The 23239-nt window shown below is 37.5% G+C and overlaps 2 protein-coding genes across 2 annotated transcripts; one reads left to right on the plus strand and one right to left on the minus strand.

The window, feature by feature from the left end:
• Positions 1–891: 891 nt before the first annotated feature.
• Positions 892–5872, minus strand: LOC133527067 (pancreatic triacylglycerol lipase-like). The gene is made up of 6 exons (XM_061863956.1): positions 5527–5872; positions 4786–4963; positions 3465–3613; positions 1943–2188; positions 1150–1492; positions 892–976 (listed from the first exon to the last, which is right to left on the minus strand). The coding sequence occupies exons 1-6, from the start codon at positions 5561–5563 to the stop codon at positions 931–933; spliced, it is 999 nt and encodes a 332-aa protein (XP_061719940.1). The 5' UTR covers positions 5564–5872; the 3' UTR covers positions 892–930.
• Positions 5873–17102: 11230 nt separating this feature from the next.
• LOC133526989 (pancreatic triacylglycerol lipase-like) lies at positions 17103–22243 on the plus strand. The gene is made up of 6 exons (XM_061863877.1): positions 17103–17187; positions 18765–18945; positions 19525–19673; positions 20185–20430; positions 21145–21487; positions 22118–22243. The coding sequence occupies exons 1-6, from the start codon at positions 17154–17156 to the stop codon at positions 22161–22163; spliced, it is 999 nt and encodes a 332-aa protein (XP_061719861.1). The 5' UTR covers positions 17103–17153; the 3' UTR covers positions 22164–22243.
• Positions 22244–23239: the final 996 nt, after the last annotated feature.

The following is a 23239-nucleotide window of genomic DNA, read 5'->3' on the forward strand; positions in this document are numbered from 1 at the left end:
GAAGATTACCAAAATTCAGGCTGAATCTACGGTTATTATTTAACGATTTGCTCCTTACTTCAAGAATCTGACACGATCTAGAAAAAAAGAATCGCGAGTTCTCTCAATTGGTCCCAAAATTGTCCGGCATTATCCCAACATACCTTACCCAGATTGTCATTGCGATACGTTCTTCAATAAGACGGCACAAGTTTAGCCCCATCGTACTACTACTACTATTTAGATTGTAGGTTAACCATACTTACTTACAAAATTTCACAACACACCATGATCACACCCAACTTATTGTCACGGATAGGTACGACGACCGAAGCAAGGACATCATTCTTTTTTGTAGTCTTTATCTGAATTAATTAATAGATACAGTATAATATAATAAATAAATAATCACTATAAATAAATATTATAGGACATTATTACTCAAATTGACAAGTACCACAGTAAGCTCAATAAGGCTTGTGTTGAGGGTACTTAGACAACGATATACATAATATATAAATACTTAAATACACACAAAACACCCATGACTCGGGAACAAATATCCATGCTCATCACACGAATATATGCCCTTACCAGGATTTGAACCCGGGACCACCAGCTTCGTAGGCAGGGTCACTACACACTAGGCCAAACTGGTCGTCAAAATAATAATTAAAAACAATATTATGTGATAACATCAAAAACAACTTATGTCGAGCAGCGCAGGATGAATTCCGGCCGGCGAGCCGGCAATGTCAACGGAACGGGGCGCGCAATGAGCGGGTGCTCGCGTCTCGCATCTGTGTGCGCGCACTCACACTTAGATAGCTCCCGCTCCCGCCCACCGCAGCGCGACAGAAACATAGCTTCAAAAATTCGAGATTTGAAAAGTTGCTCAGCTAGGAATTGCTCTTAAGAGGTAGTCTTGGTTGTAGTCGATTCCATAGTCGTTTAGTACGGATATCTTCGCCTGGTGTTGACGCGGTACCTCCCAGATCTGAAAAAAAAATTTAGAGCTTTAGTTTGTTAAGTTCAATAATAAAATACTTGAAATAAAATACATTGAAGGTATGAATTGTACAAAACAAACATCATGTAAAAAGTATCTTCACAAAGAGCCGAGTCTATTAATTACGTAACTTTTTACTAAGTAGTAGTATTTATACTAACCCAGACTTTGTCAAATCTGCGTTGCCCATATTAAGAGATTGTCCCCGGCATGTATTCAAGTTGAGCTGCACAATGTTCGAACACTCCCGACCGGTCAGGTGATCGTAGGAAACACTGGCAGCAAAGTACCGCCAGGCACGGTTGTGGTTGCAGATGTTGGTGAGGCACAATGGCTGAGAAGAACCGCCGTTAGGGAAGAAGTCAGTGTCGGCAATTGCCGACCCGATACCAAGCCCGCCGACGGTGGTGCCTCCGTCGGTATGGATCACCTCGACGTATACTCCATCGTTGGGACCGAGACGGTTGCTGCTGGTATACCACAGAGGTCCAGCGGGGTCTAGACCTAATAACAAAGAATTACTAGATGTTTGGATGTAAATTAATCATAAATGACGAGACAAAATAATCTGCCCGATGAGGCAATAATAATAAAACAGATTGCTTCAACAAAATTAGACAAGGCAGTGTATCAGCCAAGTTTTTAAACCAAAAAAGGCACACCGGCCGTTGGTTATACTTATATTACACGTGATCCATTTCCGACCACTTGAAAAATTAAATTGGAGAACGTTTTGTCTAAGGGGCTTTGAAAGAACTTAATTTCCAGTTAGATCTTAGTTCTTTTCCCTCATAGGAAGGTTGGGTTTGATAATTACAAATTCTTAGCTCAGGAGGCCAATTAGAATTAATCAATTGATGTCGGTTTGATCTCATCGTGGCACTGTGCGTGACATCATAACAACAATACAAATAACAGATATTTAAACATTGATCGCCGCTGAACCTCACGTACCAGTGACTCGAGCGACGGCTCCTCCCAGCTCCCTGCCAGCATTGCCGACCAAATGAGCACCCAAGCTGAATCCGACCAAGTGCATAGAGCTGTACGAAGCTCCAGTAGTCTCATGGAGGAACCGTAGGAACTGTCCCAGCCCGCGACCCACGGCGGGGACTCCTCTAGCGGCGGTGACGTAGTTGCGGATGGCGAGACGGCTCCAGTCAAGGACTATGATATTGTAGTCACCTTTTTCGAGGTAAGCTGCAAATTGAAAGGTATTGTCAAATATTTATGTGAATTATTTTACATTCAGACGTTCTGTATAAAATATTTCCTTATTTCGTACGCAGCAACGGAATAGGGGATATTACGCAAAGCTCTGCATAGAGGGCGCCACTAGCATAATCAGAGTGCCTAGCGCGAAACACGAAAATCGAAATTTAATTATCTGGCTCTCTATCGCATCTCGAATACGCAGTAGTGGTATAAAAATTCAAATTTTCGCTTTTCGTGTAAGGCCCTCTGTAAACAAACCGCCTTGATGCACCAATGACTAGTGAAAACTTGAAGTTAATACATGGTTTACAATTTGTGCTAGCGCTGCACTCTGGCGGCTGAACATTGCAGTAATAACCCCTATTGACTTCGAAAAACCCGACCATATGAATGACACTTATCTGAGACATGTCACTGAAAGTTATCTCCATAAACATAAGCGACTGTTGACATGTCTCTGATACCTATAGACCCTATAGTTGAGTTGCTCGAGGTACAATGAGGGCTAACGCGTTTGATTTCGCCACTAAGACGCTAGCGCCCCAGTGTAGGCAGAGATCTTTCAATATGTCAAATGCATAGTATTTTTGGGGTTTACAAGTTTTTTTTATCGCGAATTTTCACTCCTTATTCATAATTGTGCTAAATATTTTTTTCTATTTGGATTATTCATGGTAAATATTAGATACATTTCAATAAATATTAGTGGTTTAAAAAAAGTGCTAACTAAAATATATGCAAAATTAAACAGGTTTAAGAAACGGCAAATTGGTGAAACTGGTGAGCACAAAAACGGTAGCCCTGATTCTCGTGGCTTTATTTTTGAGCTTTAGTCAGATTTCTCGAGGTACCGTGCGCGCTGGAGGATCTGCCATCTTGTGGCCTGAATCGGAAACATAAACGTACATTGACACTTCACGCCTAAGCGAGTGTTGCCATCTACCGTTCTCACACGTTTTCTTGCGCATTTCATCTTGTGGGCTACATTGGAAGTATAAACTTCACACTTACATTACACCTCGCGCCAAAAATCTGACGTCTCCTGTGCTGCCCCTACAGTTTATGCATGCTCCCTATAGTTATTTCTAATTATAGTTCTTTAATCGAACTATGATCAAGTCAGCTCTCGCGCAAGGCCCAATTATGCGTGTCTACTGAAAATACCTGGTAGTAGCATTAAACCTCCAGGAATTCATGCACTTGTTTGTTTAGCTTTAACCATGTTCTGCAAAAGAAATCGAGTAATCAACTTAAAACCTACCGTCTCTGATAACAGAGTTCAGATTGGTTTCCTGGTTGCTCAGCCATCCGTGAGCGATGACCACAGTGGGGTCTGCCGGGTTGAAGTTGGAGTTGTGAATCGAGTGTGCGTCATTGATGACCAGCGTTTGCGAAGAGTCTGGGTTACGTCTGTAAGAAAAAAATAAATTTAGTTTATTAGATGGTAATTGCAATGCAATTGATAAAGTGAGTGACATACGTACTATTATCTACTACTGACCTACAATATGACCTACATATTTAGTTAGGTAATTTACTTAATAATATTACACCAGAATTTCATAAATAGCTTAATTGAAATTCAATTATTTAAAAAGTTAATTTACAAAACATAATCAGGCGGGTATTTTAAATATTTTTTACTTACGAAAATCGATAAAAAGTCGATATTTTCTTATCTGGTTGTCTGGATATCAACAATTAGAGATTATGATAATTTGTTTGCCAGGGGTTTTGGTATAATTATCAAACAGGTTACGTATTTGATTATAAGATAGTAGTAATTGATATAGTTTACCCGTGTACCTAAAAGGTCAGGTAAGGTCAGAGGAAAACAGTTTACACTGGGAAAGAGAAATACAGGATGAAAAGCTCATATTTACAAGCGAGTTACTAACTAGATTATTTGTATTATTTGTGATGCGTGCGTGTATTTAAGAGCAAGTTCGATATGGCCAGCCACATTAGGGTTCACGCTAGATAACGTCCATTATGTTTATTTAGGGTCGCCGTTAGTGAAAAAGATGAGGAGGTCTATTGTCCTTAATAAGAAAATCAAATCAAATAAATCATCAAATTTTAACTTTTAACTGTCGTGAGTCATCACTAACATTAGGCTAATTTTTCGCGGCGCGCGGCTATCATAAACGCTACATATGCACTAGGGAGTACTCCAGGTAATGCTTTTCTATGTAAATACTGTACGGGAACAAGAAATTCCTGATTAACGCCATACAAACTCAGTACCAGCATTTCCTATCATGCACTAATTGGATAATGATGGCAAATAAAGCGATCTGTTTATTGAATTAAAATTGTTAGGAGATTTGTGAGTCATACTTATATTATGCTTACCTACCTAAATTGCTCTTACATTATTTATACCTTTTTAGTGTAAGTTTTTCCTTTATTATGTTTTTAATTGTGTTCCCTTATTTTACAGATATCAAGAATTAAACGGCTAACATTTGTTTTGTGAAAAATAATGGTTTTAAATGCAGCATACATACTACCATAATGCCGAATTTATATGTAGTGATATGCTTCCAAGTCTAAAATTGTTTCCACCAAGGACAAATTACCTGGTGAAGAGCTGATACTGGTTATTGGCCGGATCCCGTTCGATTTCCGCAAGGATTTGGTAGTCGGGTTCCTCCTCCAGGTCTACAGTATGAGGAACTTCGTTGCCATCGGGGAACTGGATGAACCTTGTGTACCCGGGGACCTGGTCTTCAATCACAGGCCCTGCCGCAGCATAAGCTGGAATTGAAATTTTCACGCTTTATTTCGCCCTCTATACATGTTTTCTACACATGATCGTCTTAAAGTCTTACCAAACTAAATTATAATTATAACCCTGCAACAATCTCCACTTTAAGGTCATCGTAATGCCTGCAACATATCCTTAAAAGACAAAATGACATCGTGACCTATTTGAGCCAAGAACTTCTGTTGTTGTTGCCTAGAGCGGACATCACAGCATTCCCAAACATATTCGTAAGATGTATTTTTTATACTACGTCGATGACAAACAAGCATACCCGCCCGCCTAATCGTGCATTCTCCGTATGTACGACTGCAACTCCAGAGGAGTTACATGTGCGTTGCCAACCCGAACACTCCGCACCCTCGTTGAGCTCTGTCAACGTTACTCACCGGCAGGAACACAACACTATGGCTCTGTTCTAGATCTGGAATGACATCCACTACGCTGTGCCCTACCACACAAAGCGAGATGATATTCACAACGCCCATACCTCTCTTTTGGACGTAGTTTAAGAACATACCCGGGTCCAATTTAACGAGAAACTATCATATAATACCTGCTAAAGCTACGATGAGCACTATCGCTGCCCGCATTTTAATACTAACCAGCTGAAAACGACTGACACCGCCAACTGCTGCTGGTCATTTATACTTACCGATAATCTGATTGATTTTCTGATCTTTATCACTATTGTTACTATTATTATGGGTTTGTTGCTAATTGTACTCGTATTAATTAATTATTAGGGTTCTGTAAATACGCTTTTATACTAGAGCCTTATGAAATCTCACACGTCACGTCAATGTGTCATAGTTATTCCAATCATTGGTCATATATTATGTTGCTTCTTACCCTGGTTGTTATTACAACCGCCACGGATAACATATTCACATGAATAGTGGTACTTATCTGTTTGAATTTTACGGGTGTATAAATCCCGGTATTTTGATAGGCTTGCGTGGCGTGGGGATATAGATCCAGCACGTATAGGTCGCTTGGAGAGTTTTAATGTCATGCTGGAGTCCGTTCACAGGTGTAACAATAGACACATGAACCAGTCGCAGCAGGCATTGGGACTATTATAGAAAAAGTGAACAGTATTGAAGTTTGGGTGGACAATGAGACTGGGTTATTGCAAAGACGTTCGAGCCTGCCAAAACAATGTTTTCACTAGTTATCTAGGCAGGCTATCTACTTATTATTCGTCACATTTGGATGGAATTTGCAGCTGAATCGCTGGTGCGGTATTTAGTATTGCTATGGTTTTGATTCCAGCGCTGTAAATGTCGATTTTCTTAATAAAATGAGTGACGCACGTAGCCGCATTAACGCCGGTATTAGAGTTCTCAACCAGTCACTCATTTTATCAAAGATTTGAGTGATAACACCAGTGATGCAGCTGCATATCTTGGTATAGATAAGAAATTATAACTCTGGCTGCAGTACCATACGTCACTACACTTGTATAACAAAGTCCCCCACCGTGTTTGTCTATCTGTATGTATGTTCGCGATAAACTCAAAAACTACTAACTTACTTACAGACGTTTTGGGAAACGTAAATATAGACATTTCCTCAAACGCATACTAGGTCGATTAGATTCTTGAACACCAAAATTTAAAATTTCTGTAATATTGCTCGTATGTTATCAATTTTGCAATCGCATCTATTTTCGTGACTCTACCATACCTAAATATTATAGTTACTTCGCTTATCTGAAAATATTGCTTATGCAATACTCATACTCATACTAGAGATTAGTCTAGACTTAAAGACTGGGTCGACCGTCCAGTGGCGCCCTCATTAGGGGAATTGTGTTTTCTAATAAACCAATTAATTTCTGTATAAATCAGTATAATGTTGTCCTACTTCCTCCTCCTCAATTATGTAGATTTGGTCCAGGCATTATGATATGATAAGTAAAAGGTTTGTACTTTAAATTCGTTCGTTTAACTGAAACCGTAAAATTTTCCAGCAGCTTGCCTCCACAGAGCACCTACGTGGCGCGAAAACTTCATTTTCCCCAGAAATCCTCAAAAGATCCGACGAGTTATATGTCTTCGTAAGGGTTTTAAATCGGATGTCCAATTCAAGCTAAGCTGGCAGTTCTAGACCTGCGCAAGTTTTCTGGAAATTATGTACGAGACCTAAGATAAGCTGCCCGTGAAAAACGCCGCTAGCGAGCGCGCGCTTCGTTACAGTATACTTTGGAAGAAACAGTAGCAATCCTCAATGTAAATAAAACTGGCTTTTACTTTCCTAAGTAAAACAACTCAACTGGTGGAGTAATTAACTGATGTTATCAAGCTAATTATTAGATGCCTCGTGGCGTCAACTATCTGATAGATAATGAGTTAAAAATACCTATAATCTATAGCCTAAAGTTATAATCGGCTATTAAGTTATAAATTATAGGTATTTTTAACTAGTTTGTCTTAGTAGTTGTTACTAACGTGTGTCCGCGAATTTATCTGAGTAGAATTGGTATTTTCATACTAAATTCCACCTCCATTTTCAACGCCTTAGGGATGATTTCCGAGATAAACTAACCTATGTCCTTCCTGGGACTCAAACTATCTCTATATGAAATTTCATAGAAATCGGTTTAGCGGTTTAAGCATGATGAGGTAACGGTAGCGGTTTAAGGTGAATTTATTTGATTGTGCGTACTTACAAATTCTAATTAAATCCATTTCGGAGATAATCAAGAATTCAGTTTTATCTTATAAGGCCCATACGAGCGTATACACTTGCCTTAGGGCCTGTTTACATATTGATTAGTGTTTAGTACGAGTGTGTACATTTGCTACTAAACGTAAGTACTATATCGGACGATCGATGTTCGAAATGACATTGATATGTCACAGTTTTCAATTGTTTGGTTGATTTAAATGTAATGCCCGTGTTACAACAACGGTATATGCAACATTTAATTACTATATATAAATATTTTTTTTTTGTAAATTAACTATGCCATTTAGTTTCCATAAACGTACTTACCCCGGAGTTAACGGAATTTAATAAAAACACAGTGTATAATACAGTATTATCCTTTAAATTAAAACTTTCAAATAAAACATACGTAGTTATATTTCATATTTAAATTAAATATTCCCCTCGATTGTTTTACTGTCGACTAAGTATACATCTGTGATGAAAATTTGTTAGAAATTTACGATAAAAGGAGCGTCGTCGCCAGGCGTATCATGATCATACGGTACCCTGAAACTGTACGCAACGAAAGTCATGCTAGACGGTCTGGTGAAACCAAGTGATAGAGTCGTTACGTCCCAATATATTTTTTAATGCTCACTATTACTATTACAGGAACATGATTTAAGCAAATAATGACGTATTATGTGCAAAACACGCTCAAATTTGATTGATTCACTGCGAATCCCTCCCCTTTATTACCACCTGCTGTAAAAACATAGATAAGAAGCGATGATATTTTAAGTACATGACTTGATAAAAACAATCAATAATTACCTACTAAAGTAAATTAAATAAAATAATCATTTATTTCAGGTTTAACATAACCTATATACACCTTGGGAAAATGATGAGTTTTGGGCAGATGCTAGGCATTTTGGCCAAATTCGACAAAAAATTTGGCCATTTTTACTAAGACATTTTAGTCTCTAAATGCGGTCGAGAATACACTTTTAAAATCTGTCGGGTCTAATGGCCCACGGTATATGTTATTAACATCCATACCTAATAAAAATAATGCTAAAGCGTACAATTACATGACAAACTAACATACAAATGTTATGAAATATCTAATTTAAGAAACAAGGTAAATAAAGGAAATAATAATTAAGATAAATATCTCGTCATAAAAATAGGACGAGGCCAGGTACATAGGCACATAGTAAAATGCGAAAGCTTCTACTTTTTAACAGACACTTTTTGTAAATATAAATGTCGTTTAAATAAATCGATTTAGCCTTCCACTTAGACATTTAAGCTCGTCTAATAATACTAAAATATCTTGTTATACGAACAACCTTTCAATCTTCAGATCATTATGAACCGAAAAAAACAATAGCACACCCGTAATGAGACCAAATACTAAATGTGTTTGGTTATTGGAACAAATGAAGTCATAAACCAAATTTCACAGAACCCTGCACACGCACTCAGAAAGCCAATAATGTAATTTATTGAAGACAGAGATAAGAAAGACGAAGACGCAGATGATTTCATTTCCAAATTCTTCGGTTTGTTAATCTGGAGCAGCGAATTGGTGTGATATTCGTCTTGTTTTTTGGTACTATACGTTGATACAGGACGTTGGACGTTGATACAGGAGACCGATTGAATATGTACCTACTTAGGCAAACTCACGGCTACCGGTATGTTGGTAGAAGTTAGCCATAGGCAGACAGACATATCGGTTTAAAGATTCTTTATTCTCATAAGAATTTGTACAATTCACTTAAAATGAGAACTTAAATATATTTATTTTATTTACATATTCCATGTCACAAAAGGAGCGACAGACATTGATTACAATTAGAATAAGCATTTGTTATTATTTTGCCGGTAAGTATGTTTAAGTATTTGTATTAGGGGGGCTCATTCGGGGAGCATTGGGGTCTGCTCCGACACTAGTTTTTGAGAGTTACGTGCGTAATGGGTAAATCGGGACTCTATTACTAAGACTCCGCTTTCTGTTCGTCTGTCACCAGGCTGTATCTCATGAACCGTGTTATTGACCGAGTTGAAATTTTCACAGATGAGGCATTTTTGTTGCCGCTATAACAACAAATACTAAAAAATACGGAACCCACGGTGGGCATGTCCGACTCGCACTTGCCCGGTTTTTTTTTTACGAAAGCTAATGCCATGTTACGACATCCTAGAGGGCAAACTAGGCCTTATTACGGCTAGTCCTTCACCAATAAGCAAATGATTATTATCAAATGCTATTTTTTACATATGTCCCGAGAAATTCAATGGTAGGTAAATATCAAATAAGGTTATATGTGACGTTATCAATGAAAAGGGACCTTATTGTCGATGGCGCTTCCGCCGTTATAAACGATGCTCCGGTACAAATACAACGCTGCGCGACGCAGTGCGGCGTAAGCGCCATTGACAATAAGGTCACTTTTCATAGATAATGCCACATATTACCATCATATAATAGTCCTCCTCATCGTTTTCGATGACGGCGACCCCAAATAAACACATTATGGACGTTGTCTAGCATGAGTCCTAATGTGGCTGGCCAGGCCGAACTTGCTCTTAAATACTCTATTGCACGCGTGACAATAAAGTTGGCCAGCTGCGTTGAACGTGTACACGTAGGAGGGCTTAGGTCTCTCTTTCCGTAACTGGCGTTTTATGTCTAGGCTAGTGAGGCGGTTATCTTCGAATGTTTTGACACCGTTATGGATGGTAGAACGCCAAGAAGACCTCCTTCCTGCAAGCTCCTCCCAACGCTCAGGACCAAAAGTAAATCGAAATTTCTTTATCTAACCTATCCTTACCGATAGGCCCCTTGCAAATCGCCATGATCTTTCAATTTCATATTTTATTATCTCTGAAAACTTGACAAAAAACAAGGCACAGTATGTATAAGTTACTCTGTGGTTTACTAAGGTGCTAATGCTGCGCTCTGCGGCAGAACATTGCAGTATACCCTATTAATTAGGAATATAATAGTATTGTCCACTCGTTTTAAATTCTATTACTATAATTTAATTGCCTTGTAGTGGATCTCCATGACTATTCTATATTAAAGGGAGACCACTAAATCGAGCGATCGAAATACAAATATCGGCCCCCTGTATTTTTTTCGTAAATAAGTTCCTCTTTCAAAGTCGTTTAATTAGAAGCCTATATCACCCACGTGACCTACGCCCCATAGAAACGACGCGATTGACGCACAGGTTCAAGCATATTTTTGCGCTGCATCTAAAATAAGTGAATTCATTAATAGTTACTATGATTATCACAGCTCACCTTTTTATATTTAGTAAAAAAAAAACAGTTTCAAGTCTAATTGCGATGTGGGTGTCGCAAAGTTGACGCAGACGATGTTATTTGTATTTACATTGCCTTGATATCGTTGCCATATTATTGTTGTTGTTGTATTTATTACAAGATTGCATTTGACATCGCCCTCGCAAGGCTGCAGTGTCACCATCCGGATTCTTTTACACGCACATGTTTTTTTTAATACTTTACACTCGTCATGTGGTTTGATAACTCACACACACGTCATAATTAATAAATCATATTTAATCCCATCACAATACTAATCAGGGTTAATTACATTTATTTTGCTTGCGATATGACCTAAGATAACCATCAGACAGGTCCTTTTCAGACAAACAATATTATAATAACCTGTTTTAATCACAATCACGGCAAAATGGATAAGATATTATTAGTGTCATATTAGTTAGGTATAGATCGTTCTAGAAAATGTTTTTTACCCCAACGGTAGCAAACAAGCATGCCAGGGGGGTCTAGTTGACAATCGTTTATCGAGCATTGAAAACTAAAAGGGTCATTCTTACTCAACTCAACTTAGCTCAACTCCGTCAATCTTATCATATGTTTAGTATGGTTTGACGGAGTTTAAACGCAGGCACAAATCTGGAGAGACCCAAAAATGTATCGGAATGACGATGATGCGACCAATAGTTATGGCAACATTTCCATCAATCATTTAAGTTTCGATTGATATGTTCTATATTTGGCTAGGCCCATTGATGGTAAACGGATACTACAGACTAATTGCAACTCCTAAGATGTCAATAAAGATATGTGTCTAAAGATTCAACGAATGCTGTCTTTTATATTAAACGATTATTTAATTTAATTTTAATTTAATTTTAATTTTTTATACGCTAGGGCCAACACACTTACCCACCACGATACGATACGACGTCGTACCCACGATACGAGACGTCGCATCGTAGATATTATGTGTCTTGGCCCTCATACCACACGCCGTCAAGTTAAAGCACGGTGCACTGCTAAACGTGGTGTTGCGGAATCCTGACCGTATTACACAATACTACAGTTACTACAAGAACTATTGTGTAACAGAAAAGTAATGAACAGTGAATATTTTTCACCTTACGCTCATATGACGATAGCGAAACGGTCAACCCACATATTTTCACTAAGGTGTAGAGTTTCTGTTCTGAAGCTTGTAGAGTTAGGGCGTGTAAAATTAGAAGCTAAGCTCTACATTAAATCTGATAACTTTTTGACAGTGCGAGCCATATAGTCTCGTCTTGGCAATATTTTACATGAGGATGATTTTAGTGGGATTTCACTTCTTTGTGTAACTTGCTTATGACAAAAATGCTTTTTTTTCGTCTAATTTAAGCGGTGAATAAGCTTTGAGTTGCAAACTATTACCAGATAATGAGAATGACTTACTTTTTTTCTCTAAAAGTAAAAGAGCCCCCTGGAACTCTTTTACTTTTTTTCTCTAAAGGCATGAAACGGACAAACATAAAGTTTTGCATAAATATTACCGTAATAAACTGTTTAAAAATTGTTTGAATATTATCAGCTCTCTAAATACTTTTTTCTGGAATAAAAATAAATAACAAAACTTTCTGTATTTACAATTTAGGCTGGTAGTACTAACTCCATTTTTTTTTAATATGAACTAACAACTTATCTACATAACATGCAAGTTTATCATTTAACTGATCACCAGATATATTAAAATGTTACGTAAAAAAATCATTTTTACTACCAAAAACAGTAAATGATGACTAAAATTAAAACTCCATTTTAATGTGAAATGATAAACATTTTTTATTTTTTATTTTTCTATCCTATTAAAGCAAATACCACCAAACAAGTCATTGTTAACCCAAAAATAGTTAATGATCGCCAAAATTAAAATTCCATTTTAATGTGAAATTATTACCAAAATGTGTAAGTCTTAGCATCCTATTGAACCAAATAACTCCAAACTAATCATTTTAACCCAAAAACAGTCAATGACTATCTAAATTTTAACCCCATTTTAATTAAAAAGTCATGTAAATATTTAACATCTCGATAGTATTCAATGAATTAATACCCTTTGTCATTTTTTCTACTAGCATTACATTTCTGTAAGGGTCGCAGTTCTAACCTAAACTAACCCACTTTTCTGGTAGCAGTTCGGTTCTGTGAGGATCGCAATTCAAACCTAGGGTAACCCACTTTTCTAGTAGCATTTCGTTTCTGTAAGGGTCGCAGGTCTAACCTAATCTAACCCAATTTTCTAGTAGCATTATGTTTCTGTAAGGGTCGCAGTTCTAACCTAACCTAACCCAATTTTCTGATAGCAGTTCGTTTCTGTGAGGATCGCAGTTAAAAACCTAACCTCACCCACTTAACGGCGTGTGCGGTGCGGTATACGGGGGGTTGAGTGGGAGGGGCTAGTAAGTTTGGCATCATTATACTTTATATGGTAATGTGCATAAATTTAAAGTTTCGGTGGGTTGGGATAATGTTGAATCTTTTTTCTCAGCTTATGGATAGAGTACGGACGTGATAAAAATGTATAATTAATAATCATTAATTTTTCTATATATTTTAATTTTCTCATCTTTCTAAACTGAGTGAGCGTGTAATGAGTGTTTAAATGTAGGAAATAAAATAAATTGACAGCATAATTTTATTACCTGACGGTGTAAGAACGGACGAGCCTATAAGTTCGGCCCTATCGCCGGTACCATAGAGTTGATTATTGCAAAATAACTGATTTTAACCCCTGATTAATATACAGAAGAATTTGCCTAGCAGGAATACGGGCTATCATATCCGACACGATTTTTTATTTTTTATTTTTTTCTGTTTGATCTTACACCATGCATTCAATTTTCAAGAAATTATGATTGTCAAACTTTTAGGTGTGGGTTCAGACACCATAAGCACGGTAGGTTGAAACGTGATAAAAGAGGACAAAGCATAAAATAATATGAAAGTGGAGGAATTAGTACGACCATTTATAATCAGTCCGCGTTTTTATTATTAATAAAGATATAATAAAAAAAATTAAGTAAAAGTGAACGATTAAGTATGTTGCAGCGTTACTTGGTTCGCAAACACAAAATGGCGCATTGCACCATCTTGCCAGCATTAAAAAATTAACCCGCAATAGGCGGATATTTCATTCATACGATCTTATCCGGTGTCCGATCTAAGTCGAACTCAACTTACCACAGTATTTTTTGGTGGTTATTATAATTGTAACCTTAGATATTACTGGTATTTACTAATACAAGCGCCCGCCGCGCCGGCTGGGATGCAACCTGTGTTCGATTTTTCAATTTGCGGTGCGGCGGTGTTAAAATAAATATTTATTAAAAGCATTAGTATTTATTCGAGTGAGTGTTTTTGCTAATTTTTAGCTCACATAATATAACTTCCAATTTGTACTCAATGTACTCATGTATAGTAACATATATCCTCTAATCTAATCTTAATAGCTGTTTTCATTAATTACCGTCACTAACTAGATAACCATCAATTATATTTCGTAGAATTACTGCCGATTTTATAATTCTTGATACTTAGACACTAGCTGGAATAAAATCTAACGCTTTTAATTCGTATTTATTGAACACCGCCGCCTTTGCATATTGAAAAATCGAACACGGGTGGCATTCCGGCCGGCGGCGCGCGGCTGGTGTTAGTTTTTACTGATACATACCTACTTAGGAGTATATATGTATGTATGTATTGTATGAATTTTATGAGATCATTTTTTCGGCTCGGGCCCTAATCTGTTCAATAAAAGCATTTGTTCCTTTATACAGAGCGGACAGCTCCGGTCTTTAAGGCACGTGCTAAGACCGGCTACACGTTGAGGGTGTTCCAGCTTCGATCGCGTCACTACGTGCACTTCAACTCTTTTGTGGTACGCGTGCCGCCTTCAGGGGACCATCGAGTGCGCCGACTTCTGGCCGAAGGGTATCGTGTTTCGGAGGTTTCGGGGAAAACTGCCGAATCCGACACAAGATCAGCCGATTCAACAGAGCGACGCCATTTTGTCGCCTAAATAGTGTTTAGTTGTAATTTTATAAAATGTATATTTATGTTAGTCTGTGAGGTATTTGTAAAATGGCCCTTGTTGCCTGAATCGAATTTTAAATAAAATGAATAAATAAATAAGGCAACAATGTCCTTAAAAAGCATCTATCGTAATAATTTCAGTACTACCAGGCTAAATTGTTATACAGGACAGGATGGTTTATCTTTTTTTGTGTGAAGTTTTTTTTTATTCTAAGGGTATCATCTTGTAATAGTTTCGAACTGAAAGCTTTAGGGGCAATTTTTAAAGGCTATCTTGTGACACCCTTTGCGGAAGTTTCATACAAACTTCCATCTCCTACTTATAGTTTAATTGGGTTAGGGGTAAATGTTCCAAGTATTAGATTTTTTTTTGTAGTTTGTGTTCTAGAACTTGCTTGCATAGCAAATTCCAGCTTTCTAGGACTTCATGAAGTGCCCTAAGAATTTTGATGATCATCAGTGAGTGAGTCGGTGACGAATACGGGGTTTTCAGATATCAATAAAATCTAAAGTATAAGAGCTATGCAATTGAAAATTTATATGTTTAATAAATTCACTATGGACATCATATTCCATGAATTTGGTTTATCTAGTATAATCCAAACCCCAGTTATGAGGGCTCAAGAAAACGACGAAGCGCTTCTAGAAAAGATTGGTAGTGCCCTTGTGCTTCACTTGGATCGTCTTGGAGGGAGCACGGTAGCATAGTATATATATATAAATTTATTATAGTCTTTGCTTGCAAAGAATAAAATTTACAAGGGTGTCACAATACTGCGCAGTCTGGCATTCAATCATGAATAATAGAACTGATTAGGTACCAAAGAAAAAATGAGCTACTTATGAGTTTAGTTCCATCTGTATAATGCTGTGCAGTTTGTATGATGCGTCGGAAAAAGATTTAAACAATATTATTTAAATCACCTAATGTGGTAAAATAATAGGTACATAAGAACTATCACAATCTTAAATTAAAACATTGATGAGGTATGCGACGCTGTGGATATTATGGAAGTGAACATTATTATACTTTTCTCTACTTGAGCCGTTTTCGGTATGTCAATGTAAAATATGACTCAAAATATACTTTTTGATATCTCTAAAATAAAACTTTTTTTTTCATTTCTCGAGGTCTGAAATGGCTCATTGTTTACTCATGAAGAGGGTTGAAAGTGACACATTTTGATCATAGAAAAAAATCCATCCTGTCTTTCCATTATAGGTATATTTTGTAACCGTAAAAACCAGTTTTCAGTAAAATGCGTTTTACCTACATAAAACTAGTTTTCCGTATTGCCGCGGTGAAAACGCGTTTTCATTAGTTAAAACTAGTTTTTGCAAAGTGCTTTAGTCAAAACTGGTTTTAAGTTGGACATTTCAGTCAAAACTAGCTATCGCACAGTGATGAAAACTTGGTGACATTAATTTCAGTTAACTAGTTTTGACCAGGGTTAACGCGTTTTTACTTGAAACAGGTTTTACGCAAGCCCTCGGGTTTCGGTGGCTCGGGTTTCGGGTTGGGACCGTCGGGTTTTTACGGTAACAAATATACTAAAATAGGTCAGACGACGTGCGAAGTGAGAAGAAGCGTGTTAGGTTAACCGTCTTTATACATTTTATAATGCTAAATAAGAACATTACGTAACGCACTCAGCGAAAACTTGTTTGACTAAAAAATCCATGTTAAAACTAGTTTTCATCTAGGTCTTGCGGAAAACTAGTTTTGACTAAAACACGCGTTTTCAATGCTGCGATATGGAAAACTAGTGTTAACTAGGGAAAACGCGTTTTCACTCAAAACTAGACAATAAAGAACAAAATGAATTTATAGTAAAATTTCCTTATCTGATGTTTAACTCCTGTTTCCACAAATATATATCTTTTTATCTAAATTGTTCAGTAAAAGTTACAAAAAATACTTCAAGTTTATACTTTTGTTTTATTTTCTCACCTGTTTTCTTATTATCCAGCCAAATTTAATCGAATTATCTGTTTTGTACATGTGATTAAAAGAAAAAATAATACGTACAGGATAAGATAAGGAATCAGAAAATGATCTTGATTACCTACCCGTAAGTATAAAAGATTAGTAGCTGTAGGTGGTAGATTCAGTCGTTCAACTGGTTAGAACTGAAAATGCGTACCGCCATAGTGCTTCTTGCTTTTGCGGGTACGTCGCCATATCAATTTTTCTTATACTTAAGTTAATCTTTTATAAATCGTGCAAAATAAAATTTTTATTACGTTATTCTTTAATGTAAGATTACATAAAGGAATTGTGTACATTTGACAGGCAGATTGTACCGTACGATTTCACATTTCTTGCATCGATTGTACAGTTTATTTTACCCTCACAGTTTCACAATGCACATAATACGAGAACTCCTTTAACTTCACCAGTGCCTTTGTACAAATGTTAAGAGGGGCCTAACGCAACATTTTATACAGCGTGTATTTATAATAAGACCACATACTTCATCAAATGGTAGTTAGTTTAGGCTGTAAGGAACACACTTTCATAGGTTTTATAAAAATTGTCGATTTTTATTTTTCCATATAAAATAATTCAGCAAGCAATGTATCAGTACATTATTTTAACTCAAAACGTCGCACTTGTCTTAATGATGCGACGTCACAACTGTCACTAGTGACCATGATATACGAAATACATTGCCGCTCGAATATTTTTCAAAAAATAATTATTCTCTGGTGGTTAAGACAACATAAAAAAATCATTTTGAATTGTTTTATAGCACTAAAACCTATGTCTAGTTTAAGTTTGTGGTTATATCCAAAAAACACAGTGTATAAGCATTTTAAAACGTTTTAATATTAATGAAGAGTGAATGCCATGAAAAAAAAACACATGAAAACTAGACTTTATTCGCAAGGGCAGATTCTAATCTAACCAAAACCTTAAAAGGTCAAAGTTGGCTGGACAGAAAAAATCAGGAAAACATTTTTAAGTTTCATTTAGTTTTAGTTGTAGGTACATCGTTACCCTGTTAGTGATATACGGATATGTCAGTTTCAAAAATGACGTTTTCATCATCACATTTGACACTGACAACCTTTGTCAGTGCCACCTGAGTCCGATCCCGGACTTTCGGTTTGAGCGCCATATTGATAGTCACGCTTCATGGTAAATTTTTGTTTTTTTGCTCATTAAAATTGTTTAAAGTGTAATATCGATAGCTTATTGTACAGTAAACTAAATGGTAGTGTGTATTGAATGGAGAATCAATCTTGAATCGCGTTTAACCACCATTTTCGGTAACGGCCAGTAGTCCACGTGCTACTTGTAAAATCCAGGTATCGCTTTACAAGAGCTGATAAAATCACCGTACACTGTTTTGTGCTAACCGTACAATTTTAGTCGTATTTAAAGCTCCTAAGACCTTGATACTGGCGAAATAGTCAAACTGGACTGAAGCCATAATTTATAAAAAAAGAAGAAGAAGAAGAAGAGTCTGATCCATATCGTATCTTTAGCAAATTTTTGACTTACCTTAAAATTCAAATCGAGCCGATAGCAGAGGTATCTGACGAGCATAATTTTAAACAGAATTATAATGTATTATCATAGTAATAGAAATCACCCGTGCGACGGCCATATCATCCGTTCACGCGGCGCGCCTTGTCTTTTGTTTCCTTCTGATTTCCTGGCTTTATTCTTAAGTTTTATTATGTTGGTTATTTTGTATTATAAAGTGTTATACTAATAATAATAATAAAATACATGTTCAGCTTTCGCTTCGGCGGTGCCGGTGCCTGAAGAGCAGGCTGACTTCGAGTACCCGAGGTTCATCCAGTTTCCCGATGGCGACGGCGTTCCTCACACGGTGGACCTTCAGGAGGAGGTCGACCACAACCTCCTCGAAGACGTGCTGAGGAATCCGAATAATAATCTATACCTGCTTTATACCAGGTAACTTTTCCTACATATAAAGAGACAGACAGCATACATTCTCAACCGGCCTCCCTGAATTTGGGCCTTCAGGCTATATGGGCGATTGAACAACATGATGCATACAAACATGATGCACGCGTTCGTTATATACAGACTATGGTTATATACAGACTATGTAATTGTGCACTTTTCAGACAAACAATATACTTATATTGTTTGTTTGAAAAGCATACTCTTTGATGCTAATCTCAGGTCTTATCGCAAATCTCTAATATCTTTTCTTTAATATCTTTTGTGGTGAGCGTTCCGACTGACCGTCTAGTAACCTTCACCAAGAAGAAGTTTTGACCGAAGGGTGTCAAGTTCCTACGTTTCCGCAGCCGGCCCCCTTGCACAGTAGGGTTGTGAAATTTGAGTTTGTTGTTGTTGGTTTTTAGTTTTTAACATATAACTCATAGGTACTCGTACTACGTTATGCCAGTTTTGAGGTATTTATCTACGGGCCAACAGGTTCCTAAAAATAAAAAACTTTTCATTTCAAAAAACGTGACCCATATCTACTGGTTTAATGTAAACACTCTTATTTCTGTACCACAGACGGAACCCACTTACCTCGCAGACGTTGGTCATCAACGACAGGAACTCGGTCCTGAACTCCAACTTCAACCCCAGCCACCCCACTGTTGTCATCGCGCACGGATGGCTCAGCAACCAGAACACCGACCTCAACCCCGTTATCAGAAACGGTAGGTTTTAGATTACCTTATAAAATTTTGTTTTTTAAACACAAATATTCATAATAAAATATCTCATAGAAAAACCACTTCAGTAGGTACAATTTGTCTCACCTTGTAAATGTCATATGTAAATAATTTGTACTAATATTGTGTAACATTTTATTTCTCAACTTGGAAATTAAGCAAATGATTAGCAGTGAAAGCTGAAGACGCCGCATACGGTCTCCACAGAAGTGTCCATTTGAGGGCTTCCTCACTTTTTCATTTGAATTCTTGATGTTTATTGCAGTTTATAAATTCTATTTACCTCCTAAAATAAATCATTATTATCACTTGTGAGCATAATAGGGATCTGCCCTATTCGCACGCTACTAATAATTTACTCCAAAATAAATATTAGGGGAGTTAACTCTGGGTGATTCTGGCAGGAAGATGAAAAAACAGAGGCATCAATGTTAACGAAATGTGATTGGTGTCTGCCTAGAAATACACACATTAATTAATGATTATTGATTTCTAGCTTTCCTCAACAAAGACGACGCTAACGTCATCGTCCTGGACTGGCGCCGCCTAGCCATCGGCGGTTACGTGACGGCTGTGAACGGAGTCCCCGCGGTCGGTCGCGGCCTCGGCCAGTTCCTGCGATTCGTACATGAAACCACTGGCGCACCCTACAGCTCCATGCACCTCGTTGGATTCAGCTTGGGCGCTCATCTGGTCGGCAACGCAGGAAGAGAATTGGGAGGAGCTGTTGCCCGTGTTACTGGTAAGTAAAATTAGATCGTCATGTATCAGATCATCGTAAGTCACCGTGGGTGATGAGTATATTAATTTGCACAGATCATTATCTAGGCATTGGTTCAGAATTGAAATGGGTGGGTGGGGGGGGGGGGGAAGTTGGGGCGAATCCAGTGGCTGTAGCACGGTCGCATTTTTATCACTTGTCACTACGCCTGTCACTTTTACACATACTTGTTAGAACGTGACAGGCATAGTGACAAGAGATAAAAATGCGACCGTGCTCTCATCCGCAAGATGACAAAGGTTTATCGACAAATACTATTGAATACGGAGTATGTGTCATGTATATTGGCTCTGACGAGTTTCCGATGTTTCGGTACAGTCGCATTTGTCACCTTTAAACCTCAAACGCCAATTGAAAGCATCAGGAAGACAGACGCGATGAAAAGAAACATCATTGATTTCATACATTATTTCGATTCTAAATATCACTTGGAGAAACCCCAAAAATTATAACTACCTACATAATTATATTGAACAATTTTTTTCCTGTTGGAAAATTTCATTGAATTATCAGTATAAAACTGAACACTTGGTACCAACTATAGATTATGCTTAATAAATTGGCTTTAAATTTTACACTAACAGAAATCACTAAAGCCCAACGCAAGTCTATTAAAGCTTGTTCGTTAGGGACTTAATTTTATTACCCTAACTCTGAGACGCTTTTGTCCATCAGGTCTAGACCCTGCCGGTCCCCTATGGAATTTGAACAGGGACCGTCTGAGTCCCAACGACGGCGTGTACGTTGAGGCGATTCATACAGATGGCGGCTATACCATTGGCGGTCTTGGCATCGGGACGGCGATTGCCAATGCCGACTTTTTCCCCAACGGCGGTATCTCACAGCCTGCGTGCCTCACCAACATCTGCAACCACAACAGAGCTTGGGAGCTGTTTGCTGCAACTGTATCGTACAACCACCTTATCGGAAGAGAGTGCTCATCCAATTTGCAGATCACTTTAAACACCTGCAGAGGACAGTCTCTTCATATGGGCAACGATGATTTGAGAAAGTGGGGGTAAGATAAATTATTTTTTATTTCGATGAATGGTTAATAATATTACCTTTTATTAATCTCTTGCCTTATTATAGTAGTATATCTGAGTTAAAGAGAAGTAAAATGATTTTTATTGAAAAAAATTAACACACACAAGCGGTGGTGGCCTAGTGGATATAACGTCCGACTTTCAATACGGAGGTCGCGGGTTTAAACCCTGGCTTGCACCAAAGAGTTTTTCGGAGCTTACATATGTACGGAACATAATTTGATATTCGGTAAAGGAAAACATCATGAGGAAACCTGCGTACATCCCCGAATAAATTCAACGGTGTATGTGAAGTCCCCAACCCGCATTAGGCCAGTGTGGGGACTATGGCCCAAGCCCTCTCTAACATGAACGAAGGCCTGTGCCCAGCAGTGTAGGTATTCGTGATTTTGCCATCAGATACACCAAAGTGGACAAAAAACTTCTAAATACTCGTATCTGAGCACGATGAAATACCTATATAAGATTACGCACATATTTTAAACACACTGTGTAATGCAAATATTTTAATGGCATATACACACTCATTTTTACACTGATAGGTATTGGTAATGTTTATAGTGGTTATTCTATTTAAGCATTTGTTTTTTTTTTGTCTCCAGGTCTGGCAAATACCGATTGGACACAGCACGAAGATACCCCTTCTAAAACTATTTGTACGGATTTGACAATAAACGAGATCTGATATGTAATACTTGCTAAAATAAAAAATAAAATGAAAAACAAAATTAAGCGTTTGTATTGATATTTTCGCGTTCATCATTCAACGTATAAATTACTTTAAAATAACCCTTTAATACTAATTATTAATTTTAATATTAATCACAGTATGCGAAGAGAGCGCTGGTGGCCTAGCGGTAAGAGCGTGCGACTTGCAATCCAGAGGTCGCGGGTTCAAACCCGGCTCGTACCAATGAGTTTTCGGAACTTACGTACGAAATATCATTTGATATTTACCAGTCGCTTTTCGGTGAAGGAAAACATCGTGAGGAAACCGGACTAATTCCAACCAGGCCTAGTTTACCCTCTAGGTTGGAAGGTCAGATCGCAGTCGCTTTGGTAAAAACTAGTGCCTACGCCAAATCTTGGGATTAGTTGTCAAGCGGACCCCAGGCTCCCATGAGCCGTGGCAAATGCCGGGACAACGCGAGGAAGAAGAAGAAGGAGAATCACAGTAGGTGAAGAGGCATGAAGTAAATAAATAAAAGGAATCACAGTATTCCTTTCTGCCCGTCACATATAAGAATCTCATTACTAAATATTGTATGTATGACAAATAAACTAGACTAGACCTATGCATAACTAAGATTACATTACCGTACGGTATTTTCCATTACAAGTTGTGATAGAACTTCACAAGTTTGTGCCGAGACGGCGCGGCACTGGCATAACATGCACCGAACCATAGAGAAAAAAGTACCTGTGTAAAGTAAAAAAGAAAAATCCGCTACTTGATGCTATTTGTCGACTGCGAAAATAATAAGCGTTTTAGTAAGAAAATCGATAACGTCTGGAGTGAGCTCTCTATGCTTATTTATTTTTCTATGCACCGAACACAGGCTCTGGAATTAACTTTGGAAATATTACTTACTTTATTTACCGTATATTTATTTAGTTGCTTTTAGTTATTAATATGATAAATAATATGAATAAAATAGCAACACATTTTTGTTACAAGACATATTTTAATTATCTTCTTTTCATTTTAAGAGTCCGCAGCAACT

The sequence above is a fragment of the Cydia pomonella genome, chromosome 17 (assembly GCF_033807575.1).
Source record: "Cydia pomonella isolate Wapato2018A chromosome 17, ilCydPomo1, whole genome shotgun sequence".
NCBI classification, from domain to species: domain Eukaryota; kingdom Metazoa; phylum Arthropoda; class Insecta; order Lepidoptera; family Tortricidae; genus Cydia; species Cydia pomonella.